This window comes from Tasmannia lanceolata, unplaced genomic scaffold (genome assembly GCF_043159265.1).
Source record: "Tasmannia lanceolata isolate RefF3 unplaced genomic scaffold, GAP_Taslan_0.1 ptg000013l, whole genome shotgun sequence".
In the NCBI taxonomy this organism is placed as follows: domain Eukaryota; kingdom Viridiplantae; phylum Streptophyta; class Magnoliopsida; order Canellales; family Winteraceae; genus Tasmannia; species Tasmannia lanceolata.
In genome coordinates this window covers 10936249-10957925 of record NW_027518690.1, presented here as the reverse complement: position 1 = coordinate 10957925, position 21677 = coordinate 10936249, and the positions used below count along the sequence as shown (strand labels likewise).

General features: G+C 37.4%; 1 protein-coding gene across 2 annotated transcripts in view; it reads right to left on the bottom strand.

Moving 5' to 3' along the window:
* The window catches only part of LOC143889771 (histone-lysine N-methyltransferase TRX1-like), a 42646-nt gene that overhangs the window by 7140 nt on the left and 13829 nt on the right, over window positions 1-21677 (bottom strand). For both annotated transcript variants that reach the window (XR_013254931.1, XM_077394120.1), the window contains exons 10-24: window positions 18520-18696; window positions 17101-17223; window positions 16725-16772; window positions 16452-16569; window positions 16304-16369; window positions 16148-16209; window positions 15916-15972; window positions 11614-11682; window positions 11093-11294; window positions 9855-10124; window positions 9291-9352; window positions 9129-9206; window positions 6496-6591; window positions 1647-1750; window positions 1418-1562 (exon numbers count right to left, since the gene is read on the bottom strand). Coding sequence is in view for 1 of the 2 variants with exons in the window: in XM_077394120.1 (XP_077250235.1) it covers window positions 1421-1562; window positions 1647-1750; window positions 6496-6591; window positions 9129-9206; window positions 9291-9352; window positions 9855-10124; window positions 11093-11294; window positions 11614-11682; window positions 15916-15972; window positions 16148-16209; window positions 16304-16369; window positions 16452-16569; window positions 16725-16772; window positions 17101-17223; window positions 18520-18696 (1674 nt within the window). In the remaining variant the exon portion in view is untranslated. The remainder of the gene's footprint in view (window positions 1-1417; window positions 1563-1646; window positions 1751-6495; window positions 6592-9128; window positions 9207-9290; window positions 9353-9854; window positions 10125-11092; window positions 11295-11613; window positions 11683-15915; window positions 15973-16147; window positions 16210-16303; window positions 16370-16451; window positions 16570-16724; window positions 16773-17100; window positions 17224-18519; window positions 18697-21677) is intronic.

Sequence of the window (21677 nt, the reverse complement as noted above, 5' to 3'; positions counted from 1 at the left end):
CTTGGGGGAAACGCGCACCTCCTAGTTGATGTCGGAATCCTACGGAGACCAAGAGTCTCTAGGCGGTATGATCTACCGTAATAAGTCCACGCGGAGTCGACCGTGTCGGCAAGGGCAACAAGCTAATGGGAGCTGGAGTGCCCTGGGTTTAAATGAAATTGTTACGATAAGAATGTGGTAGATTTATAATTGTTCCTAATGATTATCGAACTATTCTCTTTCAGTTATTAGTATATTTGATCATCTTAAATGATTTTTCTATTCAATTGCTGAAGATTTTGGTAAACCATTATTTTGAAAAATTTCAATTGTCTTATCTATAATATGGATCTTGATGTGTTGTTTTAAATTGAATTCTTATACTGGTTCAGTTTCTATCATTCTGCTGACCTTATTTTCTCCCCAGGATTAGAGAATTCTAATGAGGGTGCGTTTGCGCACGAGGACGTCTAGGAGCGTAGGATGATGGGAGCAAATAATTAAGGAAGACGATACCTTTCGTCAACCCCTTTGAATTTATATTAAATTGGCTAGTTCAAGACTTTACTTAATTGCGTAAATTGGTTTTAAGTTAAAGCTATTGTAAGGAGACATTTTGGAAATGGAATAAGAGCGATGGCTATTTAATTTTCATATATGGTTTAAGAAAAAAAAAATTGGGTATTTTGGCAGGTTTTGCTTGTAGCGATCCGGTCATGGAAATCGGGTCGTTACAATTTTACACCCCAAAATCCCATGCTGATTGGAATCTACCGATTTGTCATGAAAACAAATTCCTGATAGCCAAACGTGCCCATAATTCAGGTAAGTAATCTCACCAATCAGCATGAGTGAAACATGATCCTTCAATAAATAAAATCTGCACAGCCGGTTGTAGAACTTTCCCATTGATTGGTCATTGAAAGAGGTATACCTTCAATCTTACACACTAGGACACAAAAACACTGAGGGGCCCCATGAGTTTTCTGTGCACAAAGGACAGAGAAAATCTAGGGTTTGTTCAGCACAAGAGATTCAAGGAAAGAAAAGAGATAGGGTTACAAGAAAAGAGAAAAGAAATAAAAAGAGGAAGAAATTGTGTAGGAAATCACCCAAGTCATGAGATCTGGAGAAGAGGAGGAAAAGAGGAGTAAGAGAAAAAGATAATAGAGGATATGGAGCTCATGGAGTTTGATATCCAAGCACACGACCCCCGTAAGATGTTTATATATCAGCCACTTGAAAGAAATGCAACAATTAACATCATAGAAGCCATTATGATGGGCCCCATCCAAACCACTCACTAATAACTAAAAAAGAATACATGTAACAGCTATGAAATCTTCCTAAGTTCTTAAATCCCTTAGCACTAGGAGGCAGTTCCATATTTAGAAGTAAATCATAAATATGGGGTAAGATGTGATTAAAATTTACATACTAGTCATTCCCCTTCCCAGTTGATCAATTCGCGTCGAGATACAAATATCTTGGCAGTTTGCTCCTCTGCTTCTTTGTCATTGACAACTCCACGACATCTTGGGAAACCACAACAGCACTCAAGTTGCTCGTCAATCGAAAAAAATCTGTAAATAAAATATAAAGCAATGAGTTTAATACGGTCAAATAATGGGAAGAAAGTGGATGGTGTACGAAGAATAGATTGGAACCTGTAATCATATGTCAATTCTTCCCATTGATTAATATCTCTTTTTGCAAATATAATTATATGCTCATCACCTTTAACGCTTATTGATCTTGAATAACAATTAGGCTGCACATAACAAAAAAAAGACATGTTAACAAATCTCCACACAATAAACAAAGACTAATAATACAGGAATATCCAAATTTGTGGCAATATTTGATGTGAATTAACTTGATGCATCAGTAGAATGCCTTCTTCAAAACTATGGTAACCACTACCAGTCCCATGCCTGCATTCAAAAGACTAGGCAAGTCGCCGTCCAACTTCAAGTCTATCAACAAAATACCAGGGTGTCAATCCAGCTAAGCATTAATAATTAACACATCACAACCTATGTCGCAAATATCGTTCTCTGGAATTTCTCAGCAAGGGAAAATCTCCGGATGTTTTAAATTTTTTTATTTTTTCAGGTTTATATCGGGAAAAACAGTAAAAATAAAATAATTTAAAAATATAAAATATCAAATATAAATATAAATACTTTTTTAACCCGAAATTAGGGTTAAGTAGAAGGTTTTAGGATGTTTGGGAGATATTTAGAGTAAATGAGATTTCAAGATATTTTTTTGAGTCAAAGTCCCCAATTTATCGTGATAATTCGCGAGAAAATCACGAGAAATTAATTTCTCGTGAAATTCTTGTATTTTATCATTTAGTCAAAATCTCATGAATTTATCATGAGAAATTCAATTTCTCGGCAATATTTGTGACAGAGATCACAACCAACCAGCAACAGCATTCTTGCAAAATAGAAGTTTCCTTTTACATACTATAGGAACTAGGAAATCTGAAAACTGAGATAGCCTTCCAAAGGTAAAAAGAAGGTAAATCGAAAGCTGGATTGATAAAATGAGTCAATCGAGCATACCATAGGAACTAGGAAGTTTCAAACAGTGTAAATAATGTGAGCAAACTAGTACTAAACCTTTACCAGGTCAGACATTACACGTCACAAACCAGGTGTCAGTTTCTCCACGGTTGAAGGGAGGAACATCTTCGGGCAGCCAAATGCATTTTGAGAGATAACTGAAATGTACTCTTCACCAAGACACCAATGTTGTGTTATATTGTGCTTAGAACACCTAGATATAAAGCTAAAAGGCTATTTGGATGTTGACTGGACAAGTGAACCTTATCTTAGAAGGTCTACGACTAGATTATGTATTATGGTTAGTATGAGCACGGTGTCTTAGAGCAGAAAGAAATAGAGAACTAATGAGAGGTTTGGTGCAGAAGTAGAGCATAGAGAAATAGCATCTACCATGGTTTTAAGTTTCAGCAGAAATATTTTGGTTTCGACTGTGGCCGAAATGAAATCCGCTTGGATTCAGAGAAATACCAGACTTCACCAGAAATTTCTCAATTTCGCCCGAATTTACAGTCGAAATATTTGAAAGATGCAACTTTTCATATATATATATATGAGAATTTATATGATGGGTGGCCGTGAAAACACGTGAAGTCTGAAAAAAGTAGGTACGGCCCACTTTTTTCGATGCTCCAAACCGTTCATCTGTTTGGGCACAACGTAAATAGGTTGTGCCCCAAAAATCATTTCCATAGGATGATCCTAACCCTCCGATCTGTAGAAGATTCCATAAATGATTTTTGGAAATCTCCATTTTCAGATCAGTTCAGATCGGAAGGTTAGGATCATCCTATGGAAATGATTTTTGGGACACACCCAATTTATGTTGTGCCCAAACAGATGAACGGTTTGGATCATAAAAAAAAGTGGGCTGTACCTACTTTTTTAGACTTCAAGTGTTTGCACGGCCACCCATCATATAAATTCTCATATATATATATATATATATATATATATATATATATAAAGCAAAATTTCTATTGAAATGTCGAAGACAAAAATCAAGTCCACTAAAAACTGATAAAAATATAAAAAGAAAAACCAGTGGTGAACAGTCTTACCAGCAGTCTTACCAGGAATTAGGTCGTGATTTCTTACCAAAATGTTTCCGTGATTTTACAAGATTTCAGCCGAAATTTCATACCGAAACCAAAATGTTTCGGTTTCGCTGATGACCGAAACTGAAACCGAAATTTATTCAGACATCTACTCTGGGAGCTTCATTTGGGATCTCACTTCCATACTCTATTGTGACATAAGACCATTAAACATTGACAGAATTCAGTGTTTCATCCCAAAACGAGACAGAGACGGATCACCAGTTTTTGGGAGGGGAGAACGTAGAAAGTGGTGAGATTATTTCTTTGTTTTGAGAAATAAAGTGGATGATATATTCAGAAAAGAAATCATGGCAGATCATCATGATCACTACGTGAACAAGATGAATAATCAAGGGAACACATCAGCTAAGAGGGTGTGTTAGAGGTAGGCGTCAATTAAAGGGTTGCCATCATTAAGATAATATAATCTTATGTACCTTATTTGTACACAAGTCACTTGAACTCATTTTACATCATAATGTATGAATGCCCCCCCCCCCCCCCCCCCCCCCCCCCCCCAACACACACACACAAAAAACTCACCCTCACACAATCATATAGAAGTTTCACGCCCTTCTATCTTCACTACATTCTATTCCTATTCTACATTTGTAGACAAGAATCAAACTCGAAGATCTCTGCCATCCTTCTATCTTCACTACATTCTATTCCTATTCTACATTTGTAGATAAGAATCATACTTGAAGACCTCTGCCATCCTTCTATCTTCACTACATCCTATTCTGCATTTGAAGAGAAGAATCAAACTTGAAGACCTCTGCCTTCTTTGAAATATCATGAACAGTTCCTGTAGGTTGAGCGCCTTTTTCAAGGAAAGATAGAATAGCAGGAAAGCTTGAATAAGGCGTTTCTTTGAGTTCCACGACCGAGTACCCAACTAGTCCTCTTGATCGGCCTATGCACTGATGTTCGCCCTGACATGCATGAAATCATGTGCATCTCCTATCAAGGAATGGGAAGGTCGGCACTCAATTGATAGCTTCCCTCTTTCGACCGGTATTCCTCTGATGTTTGGCTCAAATGGGTACTCGGCCTAGGTCTCTAGTTCATCGTCGATCCCCCCCCCCTGCGCGCGCGCAGCCATTTGGTTATAGGCATCTCATGACCGACCTTCCATAAACTTATCTTGTTGTGGCTCATATGATGCTGATACTTAATCCGGTGGTTACCACTAAACTCATTGGCCTGTCACGAGGAACATGAAAGACCTGCCTTCATCACCAGCCTTGTGGTGCCCAAATCTTAGGACAAGAGATGACCCACCAATTCTCCTATTTGATTCCATATTATTGATGATAATTCATTTAAACATTTCCTACCCCACTTTGCCTTCGCTTCCTTCCCTGGCCAACGCCCTATTAGTAAGGAGAGTCGACCAGAGAAGTGCATCCATCCCGCACGGGGGTTTAGTGACTTTCTTAAGGATCGGTGTTGAGGCCAGCTTTCATTTGAGATTGTGAATCACTCCCTTTCCCACATTTAAATGGAAACCTTCCTTGCCTAGGTGGTGCTCTTGTCTTGATAGGGCTTCCAAGGTATACGCACAGAGCTCAGGAGAACATAACCGGATTACATGACGTCTATGAATCTAACTTGTTGGTCTGTGTATTCAGCTGTCATCATCTCTACTTTCCAAGGGTTTGATTTCCACGGTGACGATTAAGTGTCTTCAAAAGGCAGTCGCTTTTTGACATGAGTATCAGCCTTGTTTTTTTTGAAAATATATGAGTATCAGCCTTGTTCCAACAAGTGGATGGTGCTTGCTTCCTAAAGTGACATAGATCTTCACAAGTCATGGTAGGATTGGTTTATCATCCCTCATACCAGTGAATCGAATTGCATACGAGGAAGAGAGTTGGTCTCATCAGCTATATAATAGTGGGTTGCCCAAGATCCGAACACGAGCGTTCTGATATGTGTATGGTGTTGGAATCGTGGCCTCAAGTAGTGTTCTCGTTATGGTGACGACATTGCTTTAGTTGTGTGGTCCCACCAGTAGCACCACCGAAATGCCACCTCCTTAGCTAATAGAGGGCCATTCCCTCTTTTTTTTTTATGTACAAGTGCTATTCTGTATTGAAATCTGGCTATTGTATTGAAATCTGGCTACTGTTTAGTTTATCTCGTATGGACTAGTGCCGGCATGTCGGCCTAGCTCACCTTAATATTTCGTAATGCAGAATGGGACTACTGGTCCCAACTACTATCTTAATATTAATAAAATATGTCAATTTTTAAAATAAAAAAATGTACAAGTGCTATTCTCGCTTGCCTTGATATCTCGCATGAACCCCTATTAATAAGGTAGTCATAGTTCGTCTTGTTCAGCGTCATTTCTACAGTTTGAATATGCATGAATATCAAAAACTCTACACTATACCATTGAAAACTATATTTTTAAAATATCACATGGGTAAACATGCTTTATTTTCCATTAGCAAACACAAAATAAAATTTGAGGCAGCACCAATCCATGTTTCCACGTAGTAAAGAAATGTGATAAGTCATTACAACAATAGGAAGATATTGTAATAAAAAGAAGAAAGACTCATTGGATGATCAACATCAAATACTAAATAATTTTCTCTCAGTAACTCAAATCCCAAGCTTAGCAGTCAACTATCCACAAATCATTTTAAAATGTGTTCAACTGGAAAGCTTCTTTTCTAACCTTTTTTTTTTTTTTTAGTATCACTTGAAAGCAAAACAAGCCATTAACAATTTGACAAAAATGACTTTCCAGGGAACATCATACAACATAGGAAAACACATATCTCAAGCTCGTAAGCTTTAAGTGAGTTGGTTTTGTGCCTAATGCTTACTTCACATGAGTGATTGATTAAATGAGCAATGCTCCCTGCCCTGGTGGCATCAATGACACGCTCATCATCAATCCGGAACATGTAGGTCCCAGCCCCCTGCATCAGAAAATAAGTAAGTTTTCCAGGTACTAGTTTCCATAAGTTCACTTGCGAATGGCAAGATGAGAACTGGAACTGCTTCCTCAGGTTTAATCATGCCAGAAAAATAGCACCGACAAAAATTGATATCAGTGCACAATGATAATGTTGTAGAATATTGATAACACCTAATGTTAATGTTATAAAATATAGTAAAGTATTTAACTTATGGTGAAAATGTCAAGGCAAAAACAATTTTCTTTAGCAAAAAAGCAACACTAAAAATCTATGATTTGTGGACACGGACACGAGTGTCGGGTGTCGCACGGACACGAGTGTCGGGTGTCGACACGGACAAGGAGTGTCGGACACGGCAAACCCCCAAACTTTAGAAACGGGGACACAGCTAAAATAGAAAGTATATGTAATCATGATTTGTGGATATGGATTCGTGTATCCAGTTTCGGCATGGATACGAGTTGTCTAAATGAGTTAAACACAATATTCAATAAAAAACTGCATGTCCCACTTGACACGGTACAAAAACATGTCCACACACACCCACATTAAGTCTAACACTTCCAGCAATACAAGTAAAAGTGTCCAAAGGAGTGTCGACACGGGTGTCGTGTCAGACATTGCAAGACACGTGAGTCGGCAATAAATTCGAAGTGTCGGCCAAATCATAGCTTAAAATGTAGGAAAGAGAACTAAATAGAGGAAGTATTAATACTTCAACTTCATATTGATAACACCTAATGCCTAAATTGTTAGGTGCACATTTGATATTTTAGAGGCGGCAAACTCAATTTTGTAGGGGGGAAAACTGTTCTAAAAAAATTCTTGGAAAAAGCGAATGCAACACAGTAACACACACAGACACACACACACACACACACACACAAATATATTGATTTTTTCTTCAGTTGTAGTGCAAACGCATCGACAAATTGTTGGTTTGATGCATGTGCACATGGACTAGTACATGAATTTTTATTTTCCATAGATTTAAAATTTTGAAAACTGGGAAAAGAATATTTTAGAATAAACTAATCATATGTGCATGATAGTTCCTAATTTCATTACATATGTGAGTTCTTAGCTGATCTAGCAATTTACGTAGACGAATTTTTTCATTTCAAAAATTAATTATTTTATTTATTTTATTAGGAAATCCTTGAAACTAGGGAAAATATTTTTTATTTTTTTTTAAATCATCATATATGCATATTAGCTTCTAATGTTTTTATATGCAAGCTATTCATGCACGACCTACAGATTAATAGAATTGGAATTTTTTTCCATTTTGGAAATTAATTATTTTATTTAGAAAATCCTTTAAATCTCCATCAGTATAATGTATTACTCCATTATATTGTACTTTATGAAATTAATAAATGGAGTGGCACTTTTCCTACATCATTATTTTGTACCTTCTTTATGAAATTAATGAATGAAGTGGCATTTTTCTACATTTTGCGTTTATTTGAAGCATATGGATATGTGGTTGTTGTGAAACAACCAATTACTCTAAAAGCTTAAGCTGTTAGAGATGGTGTTATTTTATCTTTTATACTTTAACACTCCCCCTCACGTGTGGCCCCTCTTTTTAGGGTTGGCCTACGCGTGGCACATGTGGCCCCTCTTTGGGTTGGCCATTGCATGTGGATTTTTAATATCAAGGAGTTTTGAACTCAGGACCTTTGCTCTGATACCGTGTGAAACAACCAATTACTCCAAAAGCTTAAGCTGTTGGAGATGGTTTTATTTAATCTTTTATACTTTAACAGTTGTAGTTGTAGGCATGTTCAGTTCAGAATTCAGAATGGACCTTATTGGTTGATCATGTAAAATCATTATGGATGGTCGTCATGATTAATGCTATGGTTTTTAACTGTGTATTTGTGCATATTCTAATGGGCAACAAGTTTCGCATTAAACCAATCAAATTAAACACTAAAAACTGGGCAGATTATAACCCAAAGTTAAAAGACACCTCAACAATACCCTCATATACTTTGAAATGTGTAGAACACAAACTCCCCTCATTGAAAATATTATGCACAAACTATTCACATGTGACACTGCTTTTCTCTAACTTCCAAAGTGTTCAAAATAAATAAAAAAAGGGAAAGCAAATAAAAACAATAACACGAGGACAAGGCAGGTATATACAGAAAAGGAAAAATAGCAAATGCAGCACTTTGGAAGGTGCAATGGAATACAGACACATCAAGATTATGTCATTTTTACTTAGATATTCAGAATTGAATAAGAGCGAAAATTTGGATTTACCAAAGTAATTACAAACTCAACTGTTCCAGCCTTATTTGCAAGCTCAAAATCAGGGAGCAAAAAACCACAGTTAATTAAGAAAATCTCATGCATATATTAGTTTTGCAAGGTAGCCCGGCAGTCGTGGCAGATAACAAACTCAAATATTTTCAGGAGTACTCTTTGGTTCCAATTACGTTCTCACTCAAAATAATTCCAATAAGCCATTACCAGTATTTTGTTATTGGAAGAGATAAAAGAGCAACCAAAAAAAAACTTACCACTAATGAATTGTAAATATAATGCTCCCTTATGTCAGATATTGGGGGTCTAACAATTTCGCCTGTATATTCTATTACCTACAGCATATAAAGTGAGATTATGTGCCACTAGAAATATGAATCCAAGATCAACAAAGATGTAAGGCATTCAAATCAAATCACCATGTCCCCAGCTCGATATGCATGCTTTGCAAAGACGCCAAATCCATGTATGCCTGATTTTCCTACAAAAGATTATATAAGAGTAGATTAGACTAGTCAGAAAACAACAAATATGAAGATCAACAAGCTCCTCCATTGGCTCTACATTTATCTAAATTCAGGAGTGAAGAAAACAAAATTAAGTTAAGATTCCTCACTTTCAAAGGATGGTAGAACAACATTAAAAATGGTGCATTAATGTAATTGTGGATTCTATGTTTTACTGAATTAACATCATGTCTTGACTTCAACTATGGTAGTAAAATACTAAATATGAGCAAGCTTCGCAGTGAAAAATAGATCAAATAGACAAAGAAATGTAGGAAGAAACTTGTACCACCTATTCTATGTTTTACTGAATTAACATCATGTCGTGACTTCAACTATGGTAGTACAATATACTAAATAAGAGCAAGCTTCGCAGTGAAAAATAGAACAAATAGACAAAGAAATGTAGGAAGAAACTGCTACCACAACAAGTGAAATTATATTCAATTTTGAAAATGCAAATTTATATATGCTCACCAAATGCAAGTCTCTTCCTGAAGGTCTCTCTCATGAATTTGAACTTCTCAGCCATGGAAAGAATACCCCCGCATCCATCAGGCTGAGTCATTTCCGATTTTTGAAGGCCCGAAGATATGCCTGCAAGTATGAGATCATTTCCTATGGATCCATTTTGTCGGTAACCACTAACCAAATATGGCCTGTTCTCCACAAATAACCGTTTCAAAGATGCAGCAGCAAGGGCTTCGGGTTCTTTGCGTCCCCTTCTCCCAAAGAAACCATAAGGCTCTGTTAAGAGTGGGAAGACAAAATGAGAATTACACCAAAGAACTCTACAAGTACGAAGCAACAGGACATAATCTGGGTGATCTTAATCTATGTCACAAATATCGTTCTCGTGAATTTCTCGGCAATGGAAAATCTCGGGATATATTAATTTTTTTCAGGTTTATATCATTATGTGGGTAAAAAATGATACAAATAAAATTATTTAAAAAAATATATAAAATATATATAAATTTAAGAAAAAGAATATAAAGGGAAAAGTGGTTGTGGAGGGTCGAGCAGATAATATTAAAAAAAAAAAGGAGGGTTGGGTTGGGGGGCGCAGATAAGCTTATTTGCTCGGTCGGGCAAAAAACAGTAGGGGCCCACATTGTTTTTGTGATGCAAACCATTCATTTGATGGGCCCTGACATAGATAGGGGCACAAATCAGCTCAATAGGACCATCCCAACCCTTTGATTTGTGGAGGTTAAAATGGCTCCACAAATCAAAGGGTTGGGATGATCCTATTGAGCTGATTTTTGGGGCACACCCTATCTATGTCAGGGCCCATCAAATGAATGGTTTGGATCACCCAAACAGTGTGAGCCCCCACTGTTTTTTGCCTGACCGACCAGATAACTTATCTGCTCGACCCTCCACAATCACTTTTCCCAAATAAAAATAAAAATATCGGGAAAATATCATGATATTATCTCGATATTTAATGATAAAAATGAAAATATCGCTATATTTTTTAATCTCAGATGATTTCGGGATTGTTTCTCGTTTTATCAAAATGTCGGGATAAAAACACGATGTTTTGAGAATATCAAAGATATCTGTGACATAGATCTTAATAACAGAAGAAATAAACAGCATGGCATAGACCATGATGAAAGAAAAACTAATTCCTTCTCTAAATATCTTTAGAACATAGAGTAAACAAAAAGTGAAAGGAAAAATATGAGACAAAAAGCCAATTAATATACCACTGCGAGCACAACCAGATGGATTGGATGGAGGATTATAGTTGTAGCAATTTCGGTCTCTTTGCAAAATTTGTCGATCATCAGGTGAGCGTTGAGTAGATGGCTGTCTATGCTTCTTACAGAAGGAAAGTAGACGTATGCACTGATCATCATCATCCTCGTCAACAGACAAGAGATGAAGAAGCCTACTCTCATCCTCGAGCTACAGATATATAAAGGTAAGGCATCGCATAATATGAGGGACGTGCATAACAAGAACAAAAGATGACCAAAAATCATGGTTTTAAATTTTGGCCAAAATCCGAAATCTGTAAATTTCGGATTTTGGTTTTGAATTCAGGCGATTTTGATTTTGATTTCGGCCGAAATTTGGTCATTATGGCCGAAATTTTTAAAAAAATTGGTTTCCGTAGGGACCAAAATTGAAATTTAAAACCTTGCCAAAAATAAAATCATCTGTCAAAGTTAAAAGGGACAAGAAACAAAATGCATTATAAGGTTATTACAAAGAAAGAACATACCTCAACACAAAGACCAGCAGCACGTGCACAAAGTGGATGATATGCTACGCGACAAGTACTGTTTGAACACTGTAAGCAATTTGCTAAATTATGAGTACTATCAATAGTTTTATGCAACTAAATGGCAAATACAAGTAGACAAAGAAAAACTAATAGTGAAGAAGGACAATCAATAATGACATTATCAAAGTGAAAGAAAAAGTTTTAAACAGGAAAACAACGTAAAAGAAGCAAAATTCAATTGGCCAAGTACCAGATTAATCTAGTTCCCAGCCTGTGGCTAGTATTGACCACCACCATGCCTCCAAATATGTACCATGCTGTGCATGTCACAAGTCATGCGTTGCTCCAAAACAACTTAACCAACACAGACAGCAATGTCCTAATCAAATTTTGAGTTGGATAAGCACAACTCCAGCCTATAGTTTTAGACAGCCCACTCTCTTAATGATTGACAACCTACTGTCAGTTTTCTAATTTTAAGGCCAAGACGGGGCCCGTGGAGAAAAATCCAGTGCCAAGAGTCTCAGACTCAATATATCTACTACACATAAAAATAACAGCAGTCTTCTTTAAATTATTTCGCCCCATGTTCTCCTTATTATACTTCCATCAACAATTTTGAGCGAAATTCAGATCCAAATTGCAATACACATAAAATTAACAGCAATCTTCTTTAGGTTATTTCGCCCCATGTTCTCCTTATTATACTTCCATCAACAATTTTGAGCAAATTTCAGATCCAGATTGCAAACCATCATGTCTTTAAAAAATCATTGCTTAATCAACAAAGCATAATTTGCAAAATACAGAGAAAAAAAGTAAACGGATATGTCCTATAATTGGTGTATCTACTTCGTAGAACTTCCTATATAAATGTCTTCCCAAAAATAGCTAGTGGTACCTTGGCCGGTAGATAATCGCATCCTTCGTAGAACTCATCCGCAATCGACACAATAACACGCCAAACTATTGAACCTCTAGCATTATGATATTTATTAGAGGTCCAAGCTGAACAGTGGCTGCCATGCTTCTCCAAAATGATCTTTTGCCAAAGAGTGTTATGTTCTTCACCATATCTCCAGAGTCAATTTATTCGCCATATCTCCATAGTCATTTACCAATGAAAGAAAGAATTCTATTAGGAATGTTATGGATGCCTAGGCCACAAAAAAATTTAGGTCTACAGTCTACCAACCTCCCCCCAGTTGATCAGATGTTTGTCATTTTTAATCCTCTCCTTTCCATTTGTTAAAGTATAAAAGATTAAATAAAGCCTTCCCCATCAGCTTAAGCTTTTGGAGTAACTGGTTGTTTTCACATGATACCATGAGCAAATGCCTTGGTTCAAAACTCCTTGATAGCAAAATCCACATGCAATGGCCAAACCCAAAAATGGGGCCACATGCGCCACGTGTTGGCCAACCCAAAGAAAGAGGGGCCACACATGAGGGGGAGTGTTAAAGTATAAAAGATTAAGTAACGCCTTCTCTATCAGCTTTAAGCTTTTGGTGTAACAGGTTGTTTTCATACCATTCAAAAGGAAATTCCTCTAAAACTTTTATATCTTCTTGTCAATAGAAGAGGTGATTTTCAATAGACATATAGCACCCGGAAAGATTAGCAAAGGGGGCTTGATGAGGGTGATTCTTCCTCCTTGTGAAACAACCAGTTACTCCAAAAGCTTAAGCCGTTAGAGTTGGTGTTATTTAATCATTTATACCTCAATACTCCCCCTCACGTGAGGCCCCTCTTTTGTTGAGTTGAGTTGAGTAACCTATAGGTCTGATACCATGTGAAACAACCAGTTACTCCAAAAGCTTAAGCCGTTAGAGTTGGTGTTATTTAAAGGTCTGATACCATGTGAAACAACCACTTACTCCAAAAGCTTAAGCTGTTAGAGTTGGTGTTATTTAATCATTTATACTTCAATACTACAAAAGATAGGCAAAACTTCGCCCAGGATGCCAATTTCCATTCAATTCTATCTAAACCCATGGACCACAAGGAGTTAGAAGGGTCCCCAATCCCTAGCGGGAGATCCAAGTACGTAAACGAAAGATAGGCCATCATGCAACCAAAAGCTTCAGTCATAGCATGTGATCTAGGCTGACCCACATTAACGGCAGTCATAGAACCCTTCAAAAAGTAGATATTCAGACTTGAAATAGCCTCAAACCATCTCAAAGTAGTTCTAATGACTAAGATATTCTGCGTATTATTGTTGGAAAAAAATATCACATCATCAACATATAAAAGATGAGAGATGGGGAAAATATTAGGACAGACTTTCACTCCACTAAAAAAAGCAGGATTACTCCAAATATTAGGAAATTTACCTCTTGACGATTGGGAATATAAGAGATAATAAGATTTAATGAATGAGAGCCATTCTGCTCAGGTTTTCCAATAATTTCACCATCCACTCCCAAAGCCAACATTTAGTTGTCATTGAGCCTCTCAGCTGGCTCCGAGAATGCATACGATACACAAAGAGATAATCCTTCACGATTATCAAAAACCTTTTTTTAATGGTACGATTATCAAAAACCTATCTGGCATAACCAAATCCATCAGCTCAATTTGAAGAAATCCATGGGTGGGTGGGGCTCACTCTCTCATTTCTTGATTTAATATAGATATGCTTTTAAAGGGAACTAAAATGCAACATAAGGAGTGGGTGAGCTAGTAGGCTTCTAAGAAATTTGCCTGGTTATTTCATCCTTTTAGTAATAGGAATCGCCGATCCAAAGTGCCCCCCCCCCCCCAACTGCCACCACCACCACACACCCACCCACCCACCCACACACACTCCGAACACTGCCCCCAAACCCCATGTTGCGTCTAAAACCAACTATCATTACCACAAGTCCATACCACATTGAATATGAACAATTCTGTATTATTTGCAGCTCTATCATTTCATAGTCTAACAATTGTGAGCTACTATAAAAAGAAGAATTAAACAAATAAATTTATATATTTTATTTAATAAGCGTAAATGTTTAAAATCCTAAAAATTATTTTATAAAGATGCATCCAAAAAGCTACCACTTCCTCAATATTTTGAGAACCACGACGTCTCAAGACAGAAAATTTTTGTTTCCTATCTTTCCTACAGTATGCATCTAACTTTCATCCATTCTACCTTTTTTCTAATAGGATGCTAAACCTGTAACATGATCATGCCAATGTAGAAAACAGTAGGCAGTCCCCAAGCATAAAGTTAAACCCAAAAGCATTGGACGGAAGGACATCATTGCCACTCAAATCGTTAAATGGGCAAGCCAAAATGGCCATGAATATTAAAAAAAAAATTGTGCAAGTGTATAGCCATTTTAGCACTATTGAGTTTTGGAATTTTACTAAGAACAAACAAAGCTATGGACTTCGTTCGTTCGGCAACACTACCCGCCTGAGAAATCTGGAGAATTGAAGGCTTTAAATATCCTCCTTAAGACCTAGCAAAGATTCTAAACAAAGACTGGAAAATCCACAAGCAGCTAAAAATCATGCTTTCTAAGGAATTCTTTGGGTGTTGCCGAACTTTGTCCAAGGGGTCGAATCCCCTTCAATCACAAATTTATGATGTTTATGGTTTCTATCAACACCACTTCCTTAATATTTTGAGAACCATGACGTTTGACAGAAATTTACTTTTCTTGTTTTTGCTTCGATAGGCAACTAACTTTCATCCATTCCACCTTGCTAAGAGGTTGCTAAACCAGTAAGCCATCATCAAGCATAAAGTTACACCCAAAAGCATTGGATGGAAGGATATTACTGCCACTTAAATCGTTAAATCGGCGGCAAGCCAAAGTGGCCGGGTATATTGATCAAATTGTGCAGGTGTAGAGCCGATTTAGCAGTATTGAGTTTTGGAATTTTACTAACAAATAAAGCTGCAGGCATGCTGACCAACACAGCCTGCCTAAGAAGGTTGGAGAATGGAAGGCTTTAATATCCTCCTTTAGACATAGCAATGATTCATAACAAAGACGGAAAAATCCACAAGCAGCTAAAGATCGTGCTTTCTAAGGACTTCTATGGGTGTTGATGATCTGGCCTTCTCCAAGGGATCCAACTCCCTTCAATCACAAATACATGATGTTATGGTTTCTATCTAATCTAAATTATATGCAGCACATGTACACATACATACATAAGTGTGGTGGGTTGGGGGCGTGGGGGTGCAAAATAACAGTTTAGCATTCGCACCATAAAAAGAAAAGGAATTACCAAAAATATTCCACAATAAAGGAGATGATGCCAGAACATTGATGCAAAACCTCACAAGCTTACCTGTATGCAAGCTCCATAAGAAACCCCACAAATGCTACACAAAAGCTTCCATCGGTCCTGAGTATACCAAGAATGCAGTGAGGTGTAAAATACGATGACCTGGCTTTGACCAGATTATTTGGTATTCGAGTGTCAAAGAAGATTGATAGCCACCGTGTGAGATTCTTCCAAAAGAAGACACAAGGCCAAGAATAAAAGTCTGCTAACCACATACAGGAAACAACTTAAATACCTTATTGATTCTGTCTAATCCATCAATTGGCTCCATTCTCTTGACATCTTGAAGGCAAGTTTCTGCAGAAGATTTTGGAAAATTAACATTTCGCAATATATGCTTGCCAATTACTACAACAGAAGCACATCCAATGCTACAAAATGCCCTACAAACCAGGTATCCACATAGCACAAGTAAGATGAGCCCAGCGTCCATCAGTCGTAGGTTTCATTGCACCTCCTGGAACAGTCAAGTCTCAGATTCAATGTATAATGATCAAAGTCTCCACAGCTGAAGAAGCATTTGTAACACATCAAAATACCTGTAATAGGACAAAGGCAGCATCGAGGAGGACATCTGGGTGCCTTGGGCCCACATAAATTGCATAACCAGAGTTCTCCATCTAACGGGTCAATTTCACCATAACATCTGGCATGGACCTAAAGCAATGGCTAGCAACTTATTAAAGGTTAAAAGAAACAATATGCTTTAATATAAAAAAATTGAAAGCAGGATGAACTCCCCATACCCAAAAGGAAATGAGGATGCATTCTACAAAGCAATAAGAATAAAAAGCCAAGAGTGAACTTCTTACCATCATTCGGCATTTATCACACTGCAGAAACAAATTGTTCTCGTACTCCTGATAGAGGTGATAGAAGTTTAGACTGATCAATATGATATAGACTGATCAATATGATATAAACTAAGCAAAAGAAAATCATAAACAAGAAAAAAGTTCAAAATAAAAGGAAAGAATATGTCAAGCCACTAGCATATAGAATGAATAACAGCTTCCGAACGGAACGAAGAAACAATAAAGATACGAGATCAACAGTAGAAAGGAAAGAGTTACAAGTATCCTTTTAATCAAGGACCGTGGTAAATAACATTAAGTTTATCGCCATTAAAAAAAAAACATTATGTTTATTGAAAAAAAATCGAAAGAAAACAGATCACAGCCTTTGTACCTCATCCATGTGGCAGACACTACATTTGTCAAGATCTTTCCAGTCAATACGAACAGGTCTGTAACTTTCAGACACTACTTTGCGACTAAAGGACATCGAGTGCAATCCGCCATTAGGTAAGTCCTGCCAAATACACGCGTAGCTTGGTTTCACTAGCAAATAGAGCAGAATGAAATTGAAAAAAAGATATTACCTTGGCCAATAATTATCAAGAACTTATTTGTGTTCTTCTGTGTTCAACTGTATTTTATGTCTTTGTGCGTGTCATAAGATTTAGATTTGAATCAAATCATATATGCGCAATCCAGGTGCTCAATGAATTAGATTTGGATACATATCATATCTAAACCATTTTTTCTTTTGAATAATATGATTTTAATCACAGACCGCATGATTTGACACATGCTCACACACACATGCCATCACTTTCAAATAAGATCAAACCTAGCATTCCATCAAGAGTTTAAGTAATTGGACTAGAGAACCACAAATCTGGCTTCTCATTAGAATGTTTCCATGCTATCAATTACTAACTTGACATATGAATTAGTAAAACTGAAGGAGGAAATTACTTATCAAATACATTCTAACAATTTAATGAAAGCCCCAATAAATTTCCAATAGCACGTGCTTTAGGAATTCAAATATTCGATCAGATAATTTCCCCAACCCTCTGTAAGAAAACAAATAAAAAGCATGTTTCCCAATTTCATTTGATGAAATGTTGCTCTTCATGTTCCAAGAAGAGTTCCAAAAGTTCCATACCAACATCAATAATTGTTTACGATTGCATGTATCAATATCCTAAGACAACATTATAGGAATGCATGTGTTACAATATGAAACTAAAGTTCAATTGGACAATACTAAATTAATTGCGTTCGCACAATGAGCCACGCAGATTTCATCAATAGAATTCTTCAAGATTTTCCGTCGCGGTTTCAAGAATGACCTTCAGTTGTCCATGAATGTAAAAGGTCTAATCCATATTCTTTACTATTAAGATACAGAAAGTTAATGCATTCTATATATGTTCAATTGTTTTGACCATCAAGAGATCTTTAAGACTCACAGTCTACATAAGCTTTCACCAGTTATTACAAGCAGTAATTCTCGACAGAACTCACTTTAACCATAAAGGGGACATCAATTACATAAGAGAAAGGAGCAATTGAATCATATAAATGGAACTAGAAATATCTCCACCATATAAAATAAGTAAATAACTCCATCATATAAAACCAAAAGAAGGTATCTTAAAGACAAAAATACACGTGACATCATAGGGCATAAAGACGTGCCTTAGTTTGCATAGCTATTTAGATGACAAACAGTAAAAACACAATCAAAACGCTCCCTTGAAACACCATCCCCAGAAACAAAATCAAAATGAAAATATATACATAAACAACTAATTACCTTTATAAGTTCAAAAATTTTTTGGACGGAGAAACCAAACATATAAGAACCAGGTTTGTAGATTCTACTAATTCCTTCATCATTATCATGAAAACCATTGGGCAGATTATTGTTCTGTATCTTCTTTATCCTTCTGTAAATTTTTTTCCAACAAGTGCCTGGAGTGGATCCATCAATCTGCAACATCAGAAAAAATAACATGAAAATACATACCACTGGATAATACAAGTGTAGGCCGAAATGGATAGAAGAAATGGAAGAAAAAGAAAGTCTCCAAAAGGTATTAATTATAGAGTGAATGGGCAATCCACATAGCAAAACCGCCATAAACACAACTAACCACATGCAATGCTATGTTTAATATTCAGCGGAAACATTTAGGTTCAAAGGTACTTACAGGTTACAACTCTCAAGCATTAACCATCATCATTCGCTAGTAAAACTTGATGAAGAAATTCTGCAAGCAAACTTAAAAACTCCCATCTATCTAAGGCATAAAAACTTGTGTCGACGTGATGCCGCCCAAATTTTAAGGGTAAGCCAAGCTCATAGTTTTAAATTTCAGCCGAAATCTTGGGACCGGAAAAGTACAAGATTTCGGCGGCGAAATTTCGTTTTCACCCTTACTTACAAAATTTTCTCCGAAATGTTAAAATTTCACCGTTGATAGATTCCCACCTAAATTACCGAAATTTTAGAAATTTTGGTGGAAAATTTATGAAAACCGATTTATTTTATTTTTTTTGAAAGGTGAAAATTTCATTAGAGAAAAGCGGAAACCGAGGAGGTCAATACAAAGGGGAAAAGGCTTAAAATACACCAGAAATACAAAGAGCTGCCCCCCATGGGGCATAGAAGATAATGGGGATTAGGGAGGAAGGAAATCGAACAATTCCACCCCCTCCCTCGATATACCCTTCCAGGCTAGCCTATCAGCTACCATTGGTTGATTGCCTAACAGGATGGTAGGGAGGATTGGCATCACCAACCTTATCTAGGATTTCATCGAAGAGCGGAGGATAAGAATGGGAGCCTTTGAGCCATCTTATCATACTAAGTGAGTCCCCCTCTACCACCACTTTGTTTAGATCTACATTCTCAAGGAACTTCATTCCTTGTTGAATTACACGCACTTCCGCTTCATTTGCATATGCAACTCCAATAGGGCTCATGAATGCCCATCTCACTGACCCGTTCTAATCCCTTAATATGCCTCCAATCCCTGACGGTCCTGGTTTCCCCATGCTTGACCCGTCCAAATTCAGCTTTAAGAAGCCTTGAGGGGAGGCTCCCAATCTTGAATAATCTTTGGTTCCTGATAGCGACAAATCTCCTTCCACCCATACCATAAGTCGTAGGCGGATACAAACCTGAAGCAAGGGAGAGTTCTCGCCCAAGAGATGGACAAGGCTATGGTCTTATTATATAGGAAATGCACTCTCTTTGAGTATCCTTTGAATATACGTGTCTTTCGCTCTTTCCACAATACCCATATTGTTTCTAAGAGAGAAATGTTCCAAAGAATTTTCCCTTTCTTCCTCCACAGGACAGTGGCCTTCCAGGACTTCTATTAGCAGGGAATACCCATGAAATACCAAACCTGGAAAGTACCCTACTCCACATGTCTCTCGCCACCTTGTAGTGTATGAATGGGTGGTCCACTAATTCCCTAGCCTCTAAGCATAGTGCGCAGCGATCAATGATCAACATACTCAGTGCCCTCAAAAAGTTCACCGTCTATATTCTTTGAAGGTAAGCCGCCCAGCCGAAGGCACATACCTTGGGTGGAGCTCCAAACTTTGGCTACTTTGGAGGATTCAAGACAACATGCAAGATGATGGTAGAAGGACTTCACGGAGATTCCCCATCCGAGTTCCAGATCCAAATCCTTTTATCCTCACCAGATAACTTGATGTAGCAACCTTCCAGAGTCTCCAAAAATCTGCCAACCACTGCTAGTTCCCTTTCAAGAAAATTCTTTCTGAAAACCGGCGTACATATTACCTTACTTTCTCTTCTCTCAAAATGATCATTGAACATCGCCTCCTTAGAGGCGGCCGGTGCAAATAGTTAAGGGAAGATTTCCTTCAGATGAATGGGAAAGCACCATTTGTCAAACCAGAATCTGACCCTGTCCCCTGAGTAGACCCTAAACCTTACATCTTCTGAAAATTTATGCTTAAATCTTATGATATCAAGCCACATTGTCACCCCTGGATGTCTGAATCGGTCCTCTGGCTCCTAATGCCCTGGGGTAGATCCATACTTACTTTCAATCACTTTTGCCCACAATTATGATACCTTCTCCCCAAATCTCAGTAGCCATTTTCCTAGTAGAGCTTGAAACTTCCTTTAGCTTTCTGATACCAAGACTTCCCGTCTTGATGGGCTTGAAAACCTCCTCCAAACCCATCAGAGGCCTTCCGCGCTTTATTATGAAAACCAAAATATTATCTTTTCTTTTACATAATTTCGGCCGAGATTTTGGCCGGAACCTAAAAAAATCTGTTTTGGTGATGGCTGAAACCGACATTTAAACCCTTGGGCAAGCTTAGGGATCATGACCTTCTAGAGAGAGTAACTTTTATGCTCAAATACTTTATCTATGCAATCTATATCTCATTTCAAAGATATATTTGCGACATACGATAACTTGATATGGATTTCACAAAATTTTGCTAATTCAGGCCTCAAAACGTGGTTCAAAGTTTTTTTGGCAATTTGGCGAGATCGTTACAAGATCGTTGACGGAAATTTGGCAAAAAGTAATGTGACATCAAGGATTATAATGAGACAGAAGTGACAGCGACTCATCACGGCATTAGGATCGCTGACAGTAGTGTTTTGGATAGGCTGATTGTGGAGGGAGACTCCTTCATCGTTATACGATGGAGGGACGCGTCTCATCCATGGAGGGTTGCAGAGTTAATTGATGAGATTCACAACCATGTGGAGGAGCACCTTTTCTGTTTCCAGCATGTTCGTCAATCGACTAATAGCGACACAGACCGGATTGCCAAATCAGAAGTCAAGAGGGCGAGCCTAGAGTTCTTTTACTATCTCCCCCCTTGCCCTTCCCTGTGTTTCTTTTCTCTTGTGCTATTTTTCCGTTTGTCGGGATCTTTCACCTTTTCTTTTTTAATGAAATTTGCACTATT